We start from the raw sequence: 19,048 nt of genomic DNA, 5'->3' as shown, positions 1-19,048 counted from the left end.
GGGCATATTCTAAATAAAAGTAACCCCGTGAGATTGAGACAATGGGAACAGGTTTGGGAAACTGACCTGGAAAAGACAAGACATACATTGTTTCACTCGGAAATCTTGTTCCTGGGAAATTTTCTAAAGAAAGCAGAGATCTCTGGTGCTTGCCAATGACCTGGAAAGTTAACCATGCCTTAGAATGGCTATTTTTGGCTCCATTTTTAAAAGCAGAGAGAATTCACCTTTAGAAAGAACTGAAGGTTTTCACGTTTTCACTGATGGGTTCTCCAAGGTCCTGGCTTCCTGGACATGAAAGTGTCCTGACAGCTCCTTGTCACCCTACTTCTCAGCATAAGGCCCTCTGGATGTAGAGGAGGGGCCTGGTCTTCCTCGAATAGGGTGACAAACCTCTTTTCCTTCAATCCTCTGTAAATGTTGTGCATGAGTGAGTCCTCACTCTTTCCAAAGCTGATTTTCCAACCAAAGGAAGACAAAACTTTGGTCCAAATTTTAAGAGCCATAGACCACTCTAAGGAGTGGAAAGACATGACTGGGCTGTTGTTTGACCAGAAAGGATGGTCGAGGAACCACTTAAGAAATTGCCCTGAGTCATAGTTAAAGCAGCCAGCAGCACCTGGAATCCTCACACTGGCAGTTAGGAAGGCTATTTCAGACAAGTTGCTGATCTCTCTGAATCTCAGTTAGCTCACCTGTGAAATGAGCGCTTATCAACTCTGCCCCAATTGCCTGCTTGGTTCAAGGAGAAAGTGGACCGGAAAGGATTCACAAACCACTATTATTAGAAACTGACAAGTCTTATAATAACCTATGTTCCACCATCTCCAGTGAGAATGAAGTAAGTATAATAGCTACCACGCACCTGCTTTGTACAATGCTTTTCCATCTCTGTGTTCCAAACCTTACAATATAGTCATAATTATCCTCATGTGACAAGGCAGGGGGAGGAACTGAGAACCAGAGAGAGTGAGTGACGCCTCAAAGTGCATCCAGCCATTAAAAGGCAGAACGGGGATTGGAACTGTCATCTGTCCAACTTCCAGACTCTGTGTACCAGTCCGTCTCTAATGAAGAGGAAAGGGACAAAAATGACACATTAGGGGTTAAGGTAAAAAAAAGAGATATAACAGAGATGGTCTGTCATAATCTAAGAGAGTTTAATCTAAGAGAGTTTCTGAGGAAGACTGTTGAACTTTTACTTTATTTAAAGTATTTTAAATTTATTTTAAAATGGAGATGGGTTTTCCTGGTGTCAGCAGTGTTCAGCTGTGGGCAGGAGTGGAAGGAGAGGAACTGAGGCCCAAGGGCGGGGGGTCTGACAGGGAGGGTGTCCCTGTATCTCTTGCCCAGTGCCTGTCAGGGCCATGTGAGCATGGCACAGAGGCCACCCGGGGCCCAGTTCCCAAGAAGAGAGGATGGGGGGCAGGGAAAGGCAGGTGCAGAACGTGAAGTCCGCCTGGACTGGACTGTGTGAGCAGTGAGTACGTAGGGGGACAGGCAGCCCACCCAGAGGGGACAGGCTGACTTCTCTCCTTAATTGAACGATTCCGAGGCCTGGGTGGCCCTGTGTACATGCAGACGTCTCCACTAGCTGGTCTCGTTTACGGTCCCATCTCTCTCCCCTCTCATCTTTTCTCCCTCCTTCTTGAGTTTCTCTTCCCTGACCTTGCTGTCCTCCTTATTCCTTGTGCACGAGTTCTCCTCCTTCCCTCCTGCCTCCTCCCTTGCTACCCCTCTGACAAACTGTATCAGCGAATCCCTCAACAGTGTCATATCTAACTTTTTTTTTATTCATTGCATGATTTATTTTTAGCCTGAGACAACTGCATCCTAAAAATGGAGTTCCTGATGAGACAGGGGCTGGGCCCAGTTATGCGAGGTATCTGGGGCCTGGCCCGGCCCGGCCCTCAGTCTCCGCACGCCTGTGTCCTGTGCCCAGGAGTACTAGTAGCTGGAGCCCAGGCAGTGGAGAGTTGGTCCTCCGGGCCCAGGAGGGATAGAGAGGAGGGACCAAATCTGCCTCTCTGCTCCCCTGCTTCTTGCAACCAGACCTCTGAGAGTCTTCCGGCCACTTTCCTGCCCTCAGTCTTTCTGGGAAAGTGAAACGAAAACCGTTCCCAGATGAAGAGAACGCACCTGTTCATCGTGGGGGTCTACCTGCTGTCCTCCTGCAGGGCAGAAGAGGGACTCAACTTCCCCACGTATGATGGCAAGGACCGCGTGGTAAGCCTCACTGAGAAGAACTTCAAGCAGGTTTTGAAGAAATACGACTTGCTCTGCCTCTACTACCACGAGCCCGTGTCTTCAGACAAAGTCGCGCAGAAACAGTTCCAACTGAAAGAAATTGTGCTGGAGGTAAGCAGGGGGCATGCTGACCACCTTGTCCCAGCAAGCACGGGCTGGCCAGCGGCCTGGGGATGTGGGAACGCAGGAGCAGAGACTGTGTCCTGAAGTCCGGCTGCATTTTAGTCATGTGAATCTGAAGATATTTTTGTTGCAAAGCTGGGGTGTGTGAACAACGCAGGGTGGGGCCTGACTCCTAAAATAGGGACAATCGAATGTGTTGCACAATGCATGGGTCTGATTTAAAACCTGTCCCACGATGGTCCTCTTGGGTTTTCAAGGGCAATAGTCCCAGCAACTATTTTTCTGAGATAATTTTAAAAGTTTGGTCAAGTGGCTTGGTGAAATGCAATTCAGAGACGATTTTGGTTTCATTCGGTGTGCTAACTCCCCACCCTCTGCTCCCTGAACTTTTGCCGCAATCCTGGAGAGACAGGAGGCTTTTGACCTTGCTTCTCTCCATGGGTCAGCTGGGGAATATCACTAAGTGATCTTCGTCTCTTGTGATCTGGGTTCAGTCAACATTGCACAGTGTACATGTGTGAAGATCTTTAGCTGCACGTTCACTAATTAACGGGAGGGATTTTTTTTTTTTGCCTCAGAAAGTTCTTGGTGTGAGTTCAGGGCAGATGCTGAAGTCAGTTCTTGTTTTATCTGCATTACATGGCCTGTCTGTTAAGCCTGGCACTGTGGGGCCCATCCTCTACTCCTTGGTGAGGGCTCCAGGGCCAATTCCTGCAGCGCCTCCTGGACAGTGTAAGGTCACTTACACTTCAGGAGCACCTGTGAGTGCCAGGAATTCTAGTAGTCACCAAGATCCCTTATCAGCCCCGTGCCCAGCCCAGGCACAAACCTGTGGAAAGAGACATTTGAGAATTACAGCAGCTTGTTAACTAGCACTTCAGAAAGCTCAGCTTAATCAAATATTGTGATTACGAGAGTTACCATGTATGAAACTCATATAGATTTTAATCTTAAAAAAAAAGATTCAAATAAACTCCATGAAAACCATGTGACATATAGTCAAATATGTTGGATACTTTAAAGTACTTCAGAATCCTAAGTGTCTCCCGATCATCATACAAGCACCTATTCTCAGAGCACTTATATGTGGCAGTCTGGTCATTACAGAGAGCTCAGGTTGACAAAAAACTAAGCGTTTAAAAAATATCACCACTACCATTATGTTTTGTCTCAGGCTTATCCTGGGGGCTGCAAGTGGACGTTCGTCTTGTGGGTTGCATGCAAAGAGAAAGCAGGAACAGTTTTTAGATCTTTGTGCTATCTATGGGAACATTGCAGGCTGGAAAAAAACCAGGACGTATAGCATAGCTGCTACTCAGCCCCTGAAATCCTCGCTCATATCATTATCTCTGTCTCAAACTGCCGTACTCAGTTATTGAGAGACTGAAAAAGTTAATTGAAGGCATAAAGATCCTACCCTATATGCTCATCACTGTCTGGCAGCCTGGAACTCAAAAAGAATGCCAGTACAAGCAATGACTTCCCATTTCTGATGCCCCATCATATTACAACACATGTGCACACACACATACACATGCACACATGTACACATACTCTCCCCCAAGAATGTATCTCCCGCAAAGACCTAGGGCCCTGAGAAGGCACTTTCCCCTGGGCTCACCATCCCTTCACGCCCCTTTGATCCAAGAGTGCCTGGCAGAGACCCAAAGGACATAGTTGATGCCCTGCAAGGTGCTAAAACTGAGGTGGGCATCCTTAGGGGAAGAAGGACACAGAACTTGGGGTTGGGAGATCTAGATTTATATTCTGGCTTTGCCTTTCCTGGGCACATGACATAGGGCACGTTGCTTAATTCCTCTGGGTCTCATTTTCTCATCTATAAACATAGAAAAAACCATCATACATGCTTAAGAGATAATTATGTAACAATAATTAAGATTTAGTGAATGCTTACTGTTTACAGAGACGGTTCTAAGCACTTTGTATATGTTAGCTAGTTTAATCCTTACAGTATTTCTGTGACATAGGTACAGTTCCCATCCCCATTTTATAGGGGGATACTGAGGCACAGAGAAGGTAAGTTGCCCCGGGTCACCCAACTAGTGCAGGCAAAGGTGGTCTTAGCCCCTGCACTGCAATATTGCTAGAACCAAATGAGACAGAGTTCAGTTAGCTGCTAGATACTCTGTTGAGGATCGCTTTGAGTCTGCCTTAGAGTTGCTCTGCCGCGGGCCCAGACCTGGTGAGGCCAGCTGTATCACACTCACGGTTGAGAAGCGCATAGCCCTGGAGGGAGGCACTACTTATGCAGATGCCCCGACCAGGCAGGAGACCATGCTCCCTTAGTGAGGATGGAGGTGGGGGGTGAGAATGGAGGGAGGTTTTCGGGGTGTTGGGGGTACCTGTCAGGTGCAGGCTCTTTCTCAGAGTCCAGGACAAAACTGATTCCAAGAATCCCATGGGTAGAAAGAGAGTGATTTAAGCCTCTACATTTTCTTCATAGTCAAAACAGTTATTTTGTCCTCTGAATTCCCTGGACCTGAGACCTGCATGAAGGAAAGTATGCTGCCTGTTCCAGCGCAGTGGCTTTAGGGGGATAAGAGGCAAGGACGCAGCCCCCAGCCAATGTCCACAGGAAGTGAGGTCTCAGCCATGGGCGGACAGTGCAGGGGACAGTTGGCTCCTCTCCTCCAGCCAGTTCAGGAAGGTGGCTTCTGGTATCTCTGTGTCATAATTCACCACAACCTAGTAATCAGGGACACATACACAACGGAAACACAGATTTCATGGGACAATACTAATTATTATTTGGAGAAATACTTGGGTTTTTAACAAAATTATTTTGTCTTCTGTTTTATTCTTTCTGTTCTAGTCTATTCTGTTTGTCTTCATTAAAAAAAATATTGATTCCAACCTATTAAGTTGATTTCATTCTACCGTTATTAGTTGCTATCCCCCAGTTGAAACACCTGAGACATCTTTAGGGATTAGGAGCTCATAACCTGTCATGTAAGGCCCACCCCATTCTGCTAAAAGCCCAGAGGAACTGTGGTCATCTGTGTATACTTTGCCTGCCATTCTAAGGGATGACAAGAAAAATGACCCAGAAACATCCCCCTCCACAGGGTGAGCAGGTCACTCCCTGGCTCAGGGTCTTGAATGCTGATCAATCAGTCATCTGTCTGTTACTTAGATGTTGGGTCTTGGGATAGATGCTGTGGACACAGGAAAATGAGACCCTCAGGTGGCTCTTGACCTATTATGGAAGAAGGGCAAATAAAAAACTATAGTGCAATGGGGTCACTGTTAAGAGTAGAGCAACTTAGAAGGTACTCCCAGAGCACAAAGAGCAAGGGCCCTGCTTCCCAGGGAGAGACACAGAAGGTGTAACAAGGAAGAACTGGTTTGTGAAAACGAGGAAAATTTACCAGGCCAATAAGCAAGGGCTGGGGAGGGAACCGCAAGAGCAAGGATTCTGACAGCCCTCGGGGATCTTCCCACCCAATTTTCCTAAAATTTGCCCATGAGGGTCTCATTCCTCTAGGGGAGGATTTTTCTCCAAACACAGTTAAGCCCCTCTGAGAGTAGCAGTCCTTTAAAATGTTGCCAGTCACTTATACCTGCATCTGACCACGTTTGAGTCCCGTGCGGGAACAGGGTTTGACAAGGGGGAAGAGGAGTAGGGAAAGAATAGAAAGTCACTGAAAGCTTGGGCAGAAAAAGGGCAAATTAAATGTCACCAGGTGACACCGAGCTCAAACTGCTTTCCAGTTTGGCCAGGGTCTGGCTCTGGAGGGCACCAGGGGCAGTGCGTGGTAGCTAGTTCTATAGAGAAGTTCTGTAGAGGCTGGCTGAATGGATGCCATGTTCGATGAAACGTTCTCTTTGAACACCATCTAGATTGTTCTGAACCTTTACTTCATAGCCGTGGCTTTGTAGTGACAGGACTCAGGCAGCTGGGAATCCCGCTTCCGGGTTGGGCATTTTATCCACAAAATAGCACACGCTCACTTAGAAATGTTGGAATATATGGAAAAGGAAAAAGAAGGCAATAAAAGCATCCACCCAGAAAGCAACACGTTTCACGTTCTGATAGATTTCTCCCCCGTACTTTCTGTCTATATGTAAACGTACAGTTTTCAGTGGGTTTTACCGATTCTACAGTTTTGTTTCCTGCTTTTTTCACTTCAGTACATTGTATTTCTGTGTCACGAAAGAGTTTAATATTCTTGACAAACAATGTTAAGGCTGGCCTAGCACTCCATGGTATGACCATGCATATTCTTAAGATAAGTTGTCCATTTGGGGATGTTGACACAATTTTCAGTTTTAAAAATCTTTGTCTGTTGAGGTTTTCATTGTAGTGTTAATGAAAATTCTTTGATTTTTAGCGAGATGGAATGTTCCCATAAAATTATCTGCCATTTATATTTCTTTCTCCCATGAATTATTCTTCAGTGCCTTTCCCCCATTTTCCTGTTGAGGTGTCAACACAATTATAAAGGGAGTTGCCATGCTGTATGCTGTTTCCTTCAGCTTCAGCCCAGACCATAACTGAGTTACACCACAGCAGCCAGATTCTGTTAGCCTCACCGGACTCAAGCACAGGAGGAGGACGTGCCCGGTGATTTTGATTCCTCCTTGTCCTTTTGTTTCTTGCTTCTACTTTTCCTTTGAAACTGCCGTGCAAGTTACTGCTGCTATCACGCGCCCTAGAAAGGGTGTCACAGAAAGTCCTCCAACATCACCCATCTGTCTTGGGTCGAAATACTTGAGAAGTGGTGCGCTCTAACATGGGCTTCCGAGTCAGGTAGACCTGGGGCCCCGTTCCCAAGGAGGATGCCCCTCTGCGTTCGGGCTCCATGTTGGTGATGTGGAGACGGCAGTGGTGGCTTGGCAAGAGCACAGCTTCTGGCAAACAGGAAGTACTTCACAAATACCGGCAACTTGCAGTCCGCACTCCACTCTTGAGTCACGATTTTAGACGGCCCCAGCCTAACCCTATCACTTCATAGACTGAGGACACCAGGCCACTTTCAGAGAGCTCCGGATTTGTGACACGGTGCCATGTTGCTTTTTCGTAGGCAGCTAAGCCCCAGAGAGGACGAGTGGCTTGCCCGTGATCACAGATTCTTGAAGCACCCCCTCCCCATGTTCAGCTCTCCCTCTGCTCTCCCGGGCTTTGCCAAGTCCGTGCCTGATGCACTAAGCTTTTTCGCCAACACCGTTTATTAACTAGACCCCTTCCACATTTTCAGTCACAGTGCAGACACCCAGCCTACCGAGCCACCCAGGCACCCCTCATGTTCAAAGCTGATACTATTAAGTGTGTACATGTGTTTTGTGGGAGCATGCAAACAGGCCAACCCATAACCGATATATATTTATTGGATTAGGAGAAGCCTTGGGGGATCTTCTCAGGCAAGTTACTGAGCGATTTGGAACATGAAAATAAGTATCGTGAATCCCTGAACAGAAATATTAATTCACCAAATACCCACTGCTCTTACCAGACTCTGAGTAACGTTAGCATGAATAAATCAACAAGTGAGCCAGTGAACGAGTGATGAACGAGCTGTGCCTTCCTCATTGTGAACAGTGAAAACCGGTTCAGTTGCTGAGGGGGAGCTAGGTCCCTTAGGCAGTCCCTAGGGCAGGCGGCCCAGGGTCCTGCAGGAACAGCCACACCATCCTGGTAGTTTCATGCCAGGTTGACTTGGTATTCCTGTTATTTTCAACAGGCCTCAGCTGGGGTGTGAGGTCCGAGGCTGCTCCTCTGTGTCCCCCTCTGGGGACCTTCTCTTCTTCCTGCTTATGGAAGTCCGACTTCCACTCACCACATGAAAGTTGCTGCCATCCGCACACAATCTGCCCAGTGGCTTTGTCCTGGGCCCTCTTAGATATTGATTGCAGGATGGTCACATAAAATTATTGGAAATGGCCTATCCACCAGGAAGAAGACAGCCTGTTGTTATGACCAATTTTCCAGGACTGGTAAGCAGATTATTTTCCAATAATTTTAGATGGTGACTCTGGCACAGATTATGCATGAGACCCTGTGGGGCTGGGGGAGGCCGGTTCCACCATCTGTAGCAAAATCAAGGATCAGAATCCTGGGCCATGTTGGCCTCTGGGTTCTGCCACTATTTAAGCAAATCTCTTGCTGCTGCTGCTCTGAGTCTACCAAGGTCCCTAACAGACCGAGCTCCCTTCTCTATTCAGAACCTAGTCTCCTAATCGATTTGCACATCGGTGAAATATCTTCGGCTGGGAGCACAACCTCTTCAGACCCGGCAGTGCGCCCAGTGTCATTGACGTGACTCTCGTGTGTGCTTTCTGAGCATGGCCGTCCCCTTACACCTGACCTCAGTTGAGGGAGCCATGCTCAGGAAAAGCAGACAACTGGAGTTCAGAGTGCTGAAATTCCCAGACACTTGCTTTTGGATCCAGGGCAAGTCACAGACGAGCCCCGCGTTTTGCTCCTCTGCTAAACCAGTCGTGTAGTTTCTATCAGTGAATGAGAAGACTTCAATGAAAGCAGATGAATGGAAATTTCTCATAACATTATAAGAAGCTGTACACGTATCAGGTATTATCATTTGGTTATGCTGATTACTGTTTAGGAGGTTCATCTATGTAGGATGCCTAATTGAAGGTCTGAAATATATACCCAGTGCTTATCAACTGCTAATTCTCTTCACCTGTTGCTCGAAATTTAGACCGTGTTCTTGGCCGGTTGCAATAGGTCTCAACCTTGGCTGCATATTGGAATCACCACAGAATTGTTAAAAATACTGGTGCCTGGGTCTTCTCCTCCCAGATCCTGATTTCATTGATGATGAGGTAAGAGATGATATCTATGTACTACAGAATTTAAAAGCTCCCTGGGTGATTCTCGCATGCAGCCAAGTTTACAGGCACTTGAGACTTGATGCTCAAAATGTGGAACCCAGAGCAGTTCCAGTGACATCACCTGGGCGCTGGTTCCATTTAAATGGCATTTCCCAAGTGATTCATAGGCATGTTAAAGTTTCCAAAGCATAGTACTGGCCTCTTGGGTTAGAGAAATTTTCTAGATGACCAGAATCGTGTTGTCATTGCTTGACCCTTTGTCTCTTGCCTCTCTCCAGTGCTATTGGACCGGTTAGCACACCTCTGGTTTGAACTGCTGGGATAAGTTGGTTACTGGGGCTGTAGGGATTCAAATCTGCTCTGGGTCTCACCCAAGCCTCCCAGTGCACTCCCACTGTCCTCTCTGACAGTCAGTGATTGAAACTTTGGACCTCCTTAAAAGGGGATGACTGGGCTCATGGGAAGCCTTACCCTACCCGAGAGGTTTCCCTTTGAGTTACAGGGTTTTCTAAGGTCAGATCAGAAAGTAATCTTCAGTCAGGGTCCAGCATTTACCTTCAGAAAGACGAAAAACATCTATTGGGTTGCTGTGTTGCATTGCCCTTTTCTGCCAAGAAATGACAAATCAGAGAACCCTAGAGAAGAGGGGATACTAAGGTGTTACCATGTTTAACAGAAAACTATGAGAAAACTGGTTACAGCAAACTCGTGAGCGTTCTATAATGTGAAACTTAGCCCATGGCTCCCCAAAGAGAAACATTCACCCTTTCATTGATCCATCAAATATTCATACCTGCTTCCTTACAAAATGCAGATGGCATGGCCCCTTACAGCTAAGGAGATGTTCTTTCATTAATGCTAAGAACTCACCTTCAAAGAACTTTAGTTCTTTGCTTAAATGGCATCTTATGAAAGAAGTTATTTCCCTGACCTCCTACACAGATCACTCTCTGAGCACTCCTTTTGACCTGTCTTCCCTACTCTGTCTTTTCTCCATAGAGCTTGGCTGGCACGGTGCCCGTTGTGTGACGCCCTTAGAGAATGTAAATCCACAAAGGCAGAGGCAAAATGTTCTCTTCATTGCTGTATGCCAGCACCTACATTAGCATCTGACTCATGGTGGGCACTCAGTGGTGTTTGTTGAGTGAATGTTAAGTGAACAGAAGAGAAGGAGGAGACGGGAGATAGCACTTGTTATGAATTTACCGTGAAGCGTACCCAGTATGGGCGCTTTATATATGTTACTTTACTTAACTCTTAACAACATTTGTTTACATCATGTGCAAAGAACTGATCCTGAAAGTAGACTGCCCAAGGTCACAAAGCTATAAAATGGCAGAGCATGTATCAGGATTTGAATTCATGTCTGTTTGGTTCCAAATGACATGTTCCTTCCTCTAAACCAAGGAACAGCTGAAAGGGATTGCTTTGTGTTTGTAAGCAAGGCCAACTTAAAAAGGGACAAGAGTCTTTAGCTTGTATTCTGGATTCTCACCCATGCTTGAGCAACATTTAATTGTACAATTGGATTATGTTGAACCAAAATGACCAGTGTGAGCAAATGGGCTAATGCTTAGCACCTACTGGGATTTAATAAAAATCCAGAAAACACTGGATGGATGGATGGATGGATGGATGGATGGATGGATGGATGGAAAGAGAGGGAAAGGCAAGCAATTATAAATGTGTTGCCTATATTGAAAATATATTTGTCCTTGATCTCTTTTTAACATTAAATTTATTCCAAAAAAGCATTGAGTGGAATAGTATAAAATTAGGTTGACTCTGTCAGATTCAGGGACCTGTTTGTCATCTTTGCTTAATCCCACTGACATAGGGGTAAAACTGATTTTTTTTAAACCACAGGACTCTCAGTCCCAACTATATATCCAGCATGGGCAGAAACTTCTGGGCTCTGTGAGGCTGACCCTACCTTCAAACCTATTTAGCACTGGCAAATGTCCCCATGATTGCATTCCTAAACCCCAGGAGAGGAAGGCAAAATTAAGTTGCTGGAGTCGAGTAAATCTACAGATGGAATGATGTGGGAACTGTGGGCAGAGAATAGCAACACACACAGGATTCAGGTATTTCTTCCAACTGTTCACTGCCCAAAAATGGCATTCTCCAAACTTGCACCTGCTGCCCTCTGTAAAACTGGATGAGGTCAGGCTTATTTTGGTTTGGCTTTGGGAACAAACCCTCACATAAAGCCAGTCCTCTCTCCCACGATGTATAACCATGCCCACTCTTAAATTGCAGATCTCCTTAGAGCCCAAGTGCCGCCCAAATATTTGATGAGAGTTTGCTGTGCACTTCCCAGGGGCAGATGTTGGAAAGACAGAAGTGCTATTATAAGATCATGGCTTGAGTTGACGACAGTGAAATTCTTCCTTCCATATAGAGATGGAACAGAGATTCACGAAATGGAAAACACACTGTTGACTCAGAACTTCTAAACCACTGGAAGTTTCTTCTCTCACTATGTTACTCAAGTCTGGCCATCAAATCCCTTAGGTAGACCTTCTCCCAAAGTTAAACATGTTTAAATGGAGACGTGAAATACCATGAAAGTCACCACTATAAAACTATCATAAGATAAAGCAGTAAAATAAAAAGTCAAAAATAAAATGTTTCAGAATCACTCGGTTTTTCTTTAAAAGCAGCAGCCCCACTCTCCTGTAGTTTGAGTCTCAGTGGTTGGTGTGGAGGATTTTTGTATAATTGACAGCTCGGCCTTAGCATCTAAAATGACTTCTTCCACCAAGAAAGCCAGCCGTCCAGAGTATTGAGTCTGTACAAAAAAGCCTCAGAGGCTCCCTCTTCTGAAAACTGGATGTGATTTTATCCAGATAAGCCATTTCTGTTTGGACAGCCATGCAGGAAGATGGCCAGTGCGCCATCTTGCAGCGTGCTGGGCTGGGCCGGCCAGACCCGCTTCTGAGTGCCCGCAGAGCCTGTTCCAGGAGTGCCTGCCTGCTGCCCGGTGCCCCACGCCAGACCGGCCTCTCCTCACCATCTGCTGTGTGCTGGGCATGGAGGCGGGCCAGGCGAGCCAACAGGTACTCCCTCACATGCTCACCTGCCTGTACCTCACACCGACACACACGGCCAAGTTGGCTCAGGACACCAAACAGATCTGACCACACTCACCCGATTTATTTATGAAGAAGATGAGAGCATCCCCCAGACTCAAAGAAAAAAGTGGACACAACACATAAACGGGAGCCCTCAATATCCCCTGGCAGAGAAGCACACAGCTCAGAGTTAGACCCACCTGGTTGGAGTCCTTGCACTAGTGTCCTTGCACAGGCAGGTCACTTCACTCCTCCAGCCTTCCTTTGTAAAATTAGAAACCGCAATACCTTCAGCACAGAGCTCTTACAAAGAGAAACAAGGGGATGTGTAAGGCGACTGGCACATGTTTGGCACACAACAAAGGGCTGTTCTTGAAACTATTGGGTACGTGAGAGCATGTTGCTGTCCCCACGCTTTGGATATCCATGCTATTTGTTGTCATTAGCAGATGCTAGCAGAACAGACACTGGTCAGACATTTGATACGGTTCAGCCAAGCAGCAACAGGCTTCTCTTCTGCTTTTCACCACGTGCTCTGGGAGCAACAAGTCAAAGAGCTCCTGGTCTGCTCATTGTTTTATCTTTAGGAAGCTTCTCCGTCAGCTGAAGCACCTCTTGCATTGTGTGTTTGTTTGTTTTTGGATGAGGTGCACCAAACTATGGAAGTTTTAGTTAGAAAACGGCTGGTCTCTGGGGCCCCATTGGTTAAGCGTCCAACTTCAGCTCAGGTCATGATCTCATGGCTCATGAGTTTGAGCCCTGCGTCAGGCTCTGTGATGACAGCTCAGAGCCTGGAGCCTGCTTCAGATTCTTGTCTCTCTCTCTCTGTCCCCCACCTCTTGTGCTCATGCACTCTCTCTCTCTCTCTCTCTCTCTCTCTCTCAAACATAAAAACATTTTTAAAAAATTTAAAAAGAAAAGGGCTGGTGTCTCTCTGGCTTCCAGAACATAGTGACTACTTTGTGGGACTCCCTTCTAAGGCAGGCTGAGGAGGGAGCTACAGAAGAGGTCAGGTCCGGGACTGCCAGATGTCATTTTCACAGCCTCTGGGGCACAACAGAACCCCACTGAGAACAAGGTTAAAGGGCGCGGCCTGGTCCCATGTCAGTCAAAGCCATTTTTTTAAAAAAAATTCCATTGCAACAATGTTTTTAGTGTGAAAAGGGAAAAACCTGGCCTTTCTCATTCAGTCTGTATGGACATCGCAAGATGCTATGTGATAAAAGATTGTGATTATAGGCTAGAGACCATTGTAAGCAGTGGTTCTCAACGTGTGGGCCTGGGACCAGCAGCATCAGCGTCACCAGGGATGCATTTCTCGTCATGAATGCAAGTGCGTGTCACAAATCCCATCCCAGACCTGATGAGTCAAAAACTCTGAGGTGGGCCCAGGAAATCTGTGTTTTCACGAGACCTTCCTCCAAGTAATGCTGATGTGGGCTCGGATTCACTGACTACCAGCTCAATGTCATGGTGTTGCCCCAAGTGACTTTAGAGGGAACAAACCTTCCTTAAGCACTTGCTCCCATGTAACCTCTACAAGAATGAGATCTCATCTGTAGACTAGAAAGTTGAGATGGGAGAAGTTGTGATCTGCTCAGAGTCTCACAGCTGATGACTGGAGCCTGGGTTTCTCTAAGACCCAGGTGCAGGAGTAGAATGTAATGGGTGAGAGCCGGGGCTCCGGAGCCACGGTGTCAGGTCGGGAGCCCAGCTATGTTACTTAAGCACTGTGTGGCCTTAGGCAAGTTGTTTGACCTCTCTATGCCTCCATTTCCTCATCTGCAAACTTCTACTCTTATGTGGGTTTGGGGAAGATTCAATAAGATAATTCATGCAAGGCCTTGGAGCATAGAACGAACACCCAATGGGTGATACTTTTATTATAGTTGCTATACTGCTCTCAACATGGCAGAGTGTAAAACACACAGCCTTGGCCCTTGGGTTTCTTCCCTGGCATTGAGCAAAGTGAGAGCCTCACGGTGCCAATAAAACAGTCAACAGCTCCCCTCTTACCCCAATAATCAGAGGCCACCCATTCCAGCCCCAACAGGCCCCAATATTTACTTCACTCTCATAAAATAGCTGCTCCATTCCCTTGCCTGCCCCCCCGCGTGGAGACATCACGTGCAATGCCCAGCTATACATAGCCCGGGCCTCATTTGAGGGTGGTGGAAAGTGACAGGAGATTACCGGGGATAAACATCAGCTCTCCGGTTTCAAGGGAGGACACACAGTTGTTGAATTGCTTGACACGTTGCCAGATGGTATCAGGGACAGTGGGTGAAAACAGTTTGCTTCTTGGCTTACATGGGAAGAACAGGATTGCAGCCAGGGTATTTTTAATGACTGGCCTGAGGGACGTTCACTTGGAGCAAAGATCAGTGATACTTTTCCCCAGGCTCCTCAGTCCTCCCTTTTCTTCGGATTCTTGACTTTACAGAAGGTATCCCCCACACACACTCAGTTCCCTTTAATGGAGCCACTGTCTTTCCTCTGTTACCCCATGCCTTCCCCACCTTCCCTCTGACCATGAAATGCAGTATGAATGTAGCTTTCTTCAATCTGTCCCTGGAGGTGAGGCATGCCACAAAGGGACTGGACTTGGAGGGACAAATATGGGGCCCTGGTGTTCCGCATATGCTGTCCTGAGGCCCACGGGACGTGCCCCACACGACGTGCCCCCCAGTGCTGCTGTGCCACTCTCTCCTACCTTTCATGGGCAAACTTCTTAAACAAGTGATCCACACCTGCTCTAACATGTCCTTGCCACCCACTCAAATGCTTAACTCCCAGTGCTTTGGCTCCTGGCCCAGCTCTTCTCTAAAAGGTCACCAGTGACTTACCAGTCCTGAAAGGAGACCTCATGGTGGTCCTACTGTCCATGACTCCTCCCTGCAATATTCGAACCGACCACCTGCTTCTTCTCAAGCCACTCTCCTCTCATGACTTTGGAGTCACTACGCTCCCTGTCCTTCTCTGATTTCTGCCCCCTACTCCTCTCCACCTCCAGAGCAGGCTCCTCTGTCTTCCTGCTCTTGCTTCCTATGAGGTGGTCAGTCTTTGACCCTGTGGTTTCCTTACCCACTGTTGTCCCTGAAGATGCCACCCACCCTTAAACTTCCACCTCTCACCTCCACCACTCCATTTGGGCCCTCTCCCCCCTGAGCGCCAGCTTGACACCTCGAGCTCTTGGCTGGACTTTGCCATGAACGCATTGCATCTAAATCCAAGCTGAGAACCCTGCCTCCGGTTCTGGCATGCCCTCCTGATGCCATTGTTTTGTCCTTCACCCCGTTCCCTGGCTGGAGACCCTGGAGTCATCTTGCCTCCTCTTTTTGTGTGGTCTCCCTCCCTTCTCTCTCCAAAGCCATGGAAGAGTGGCCAGTCTGATGGACTCTTCGCTTGTAGCATCACCACTCCACCCACTGCTGCTGCCTCAGTCTAAGATCAGTCATCTCCCATGCAGACAATGGCATCAGCCTCTCAGCTGGTCACCTTTCCTTTCCACTCTTCTTTCTGTCTGTCCGGGCTATGCCCTCAGATCAACCCTCCTCAAGCTCAAATTAGTCATATCGTTCTCTTACCCAAACACCCCCAACTCAGAACTGCTCGTCCTAATATTCACATCCTTTACACTCTTTCTCTTGTGTACCTTAAATACACCACTCCATTCAGTGCCCTCAAATAAGCTTTCTGTTCAAGTAAGTCAGCCTCTTCTACACTCACTCTGCACGTCTGCATCTCCAAACCTCCACTTCTGCCATTTTGTCTTCCTGAGATGCCCTCGCTGCTCTCCTCTGCCTATCCACACACTTCTCCTTGTTCAAAGTCTAGTGGGCCTCTCCTTTTCCAAGCAGCCTCCTCTTTCATTCATTCATTTACTTAAAAAACAAATGGTGTTTTTATCTACTAAAAGGTAGAGATGTAGTTCCAGCTCTTCTGATACTTCAAGGAAAGTCAGAAATTTCCTTATGAAATTTCCATAGGAAAGTGCTTAATTGAGAAATTTGTGCACCATATTGTACAGATGGTACCTACCATAGTCCCTTAAAATTGCAATTTATAGGTTACTTCATGTGCAACATGGATGTGAAATAGTAACATATTCAATGTGCGGATACAAAAGACAGTAACTATTCTACTTTTCAGAACAGATTTTGGCTGTATAAATAGATTTTCCTGAAAATCAGGAGTTGAATGTGATATCCTATGAATTTGGGATTTAAATGATAGGCGAAAAGTATGGCAGTGTTTATCATATTTTCATTTTACAGATGAATTCAGTAATATAACACTTCCATCAGTTAATGTAACCAGATGACTTCAGTATATCTTATTTTTGTTTTATGAAAATATTCAATGAAACAATTATTATTAAGATATAACTGCCATATAACATTGTATTTGATTTAGGTATACAATATAATGGTTTGATACATGTATATATTGTGAAATGATCACTGTGGTAAGTTTAGTTAACACATCCATCACCACAAATAGTTGCTAATTTTTTCCTTGTGAGAACTTTCAGATCTATTCTCTTAGCAACTTTCAGACATACAATACAGTATTGTATATATATATATATATATATATATATATATATATATACTTATATATATAGTACAGTATTATATATATATATATATACAATACAGTATTATATATAAAATAAACATATATAATATATATGTAAATATGGATAATATATATACAAAACTATACCCATTATGCTCTATATTACACCCCCAGGACTTATTTGTCTTATTAGTGGACATTTGTACCTTTTGACCCCCTTCATTGATTTCAGCCACCCCCCTCCCCGCCACACCACCTCTGGCAACCACCCATCTGTTCTCTGTATCTATGAGTTCAGTTTTGTTTTTGGATTCTACATTTAGATGAGATCATACCAAAAGCAGGGAACTAATGTTTTTTGAGATCCATTCTGGTCAGGTACTATATTGAGGAGAGTATGGGGAGAAAAACAGAAGTGGACAGAGAGCTGACAGGCTATCAAATGAGTAGGTATAGACAAATGATTGTGTAGGTTGAGGTATGCTTATGAACTGAGAAAGAGGTATGAAGGAGAAGCCCAGGCTTCCTTGGACAAGAGTACAGAAGGCACCCAATTCAGATTGGGGGTCAGGGGGTGCCTTTTGAGAAACTGACATTTACGTGTAGACTTCAAGGATAGTAGAAGTTGATAGGGGTGCCCGGCGGCTCAGTTGGTTAAATGTCCGTCTTCAGCTCAGGTTGTAATCTCTCAGTTCATGGGTTTGAGCCCTGCATCAGGGTTCTGTGCTGACAGCTCGGAGCCTGGAGCCTGCTTCGGATTCCGTGTCTCCCTCTCTCTCTGCCCCTGCCTCTCTCTCTCTCTCTCTCTCTCAAAAATAAATAAAACATTAAAAAAAAATTTAAAAAAAAGTATTAAAAAAAAAAAGGTTAGTAAGAGTTGGTGAAGTATGAAGGAAAGGCTCTTCTTGGAAGAGGGGTGGGGGCGTGGAAGCGGGGCACATTCCGTGCCTTTGTGTGACTAGAACCAGGCATTTCTGGCAGACAGCTGCGGCCGGTGCCCAGCCTTGGGCGTGGGGACACAGCTGAACGAGGATACCCTGTACAAAGACCTCCTGAGGCAGGAGACAGCTTGACGTTTTGAGGAACTGAAGAAGAGGGTATTAAGTAAGAGGCTGAGTGGCCCCAAATGAGGTTGGAGAGTCAGGCAGGCCAAACTGGGCAGGGCCCTGTTGGCCACGTTAGGGATTTGAGAGTTCATTCTGAGTGTGTGGAAGTTAAATCCACGCTGCTTATCACAGCCCCCACTAGGCTCTGCATGGTTTGACCTCCCTGCTCACAAGCTCTAAGTCTCCATAACCCTTGTTTTCTTTAGTACTACCAGGTAATTTTTCATTAGCTTCTCCCTTAATGAAATCACACGGTCCTTGATGCTCTAACATGCCTTACACACTTTTGTTTAGCACGTACCTTGATCATAGCAGGTCCTCAATTCATAGTTCTTGCTTTCTTTCCATTCCAGTCCATTCGGCTTTGATCCTTTGGAATTGGCACAAGGTCCAGAACCTTATCCAGCTGTCATAATATTAAGAACAAAATATAACATTTATTTGGCACTTACCGCATGCCCAAAGCTGTGTCAACAACTTTGCATGCATTATCTCATGTAATCTTTACAACAGCCTTGTGAAATAGGCTGTAATCATCCATATTTTATAGCAGAGTCACAGCACGTAGGGCCAAGTCAGGAATCCAGGTCGCTGATGCCAAGTGCTGTATTCTTAATGACTGGGATAAACTATTTAAAGAAGAGACTCATTAATTCATTTAAAGATGAGATCTACTTTGATTCCATCAATACAGAGGTAACACTGGTGTAATAAATATCTATACAATGCAATATAAAGATAGAAAGGGTATACTATCATATATGCTTATTTACACTGAATTGTGCATATTATTTAGTACAACTTTTTTTTTTTTTATGAAGTTAGTTTTGTACTCAAAAGAATCATCTGGGGTGTCTGCACGGTTCAGTCAGTTAAGTGTCTGACTCTTGATCTCAACTCAGGTCTTGATCTCAGGGTCATGAGTTTGGGCCCCGTGTTGGGCTCTGTGCTGGGTGTGAAGCCAACTTAAAAAAATAAAAAAATAATAAAATTAAATTAAAAAAAAAATAGAATCATCTGTGGTCAAAGCAAATCCTAATGTTTCTGGAAAGAACAAGCATTGCACCAGTGCCCAGGACTGCATATGCCAACCAATAAGAG

At 45.8% G+C, this 19,048-nt stretch overlaps 1 protein-coding gene across 1 annotated transcript in view; it reads left to right on the top strand.

Annotated features, from left to right (window-relative positions):
• The first annotated feature begins 1,821 nt into the window (after window positions 1–1,821).
• The window catches only part of CASQ2 (calsequestrin 2), a 63,545-nt gene continuing 46,318 nt past the window's right edge, over window positions 1,822–19,048 (top strand). The window contains exon 1 of the mRNA XM_042953562.1: window positions 1,822–2,358. Within this exon, the coding sequence (XP_042809496.1) occupies window positions 2,125–2,358 (234 nt within the window). The 5' untranslated portion in view covers window positions 1,822–2,124. The remainder of the gene's footprint in view (window positions 2,359–19,048) is intronic.

The sequence above is a fragment of the Panthera leo genome, chromosome C1 (assembly GCF_018350215.1).
Source record: "Panthera leo isolate Ple1 chromosome C1, P.leo_Ple1_pat1.1, whole genome shotgun sequence".
Classification (NCBI taxonomy): domain Eukaryota; kingdom Metazoa; phylum Chordata; class Mammalia; order Carnivora; family Felidae; genus Panthera; species Panthera leo.
This window is presented reverse-complemented; position numbering and strand designations above follow the sequence as displayed.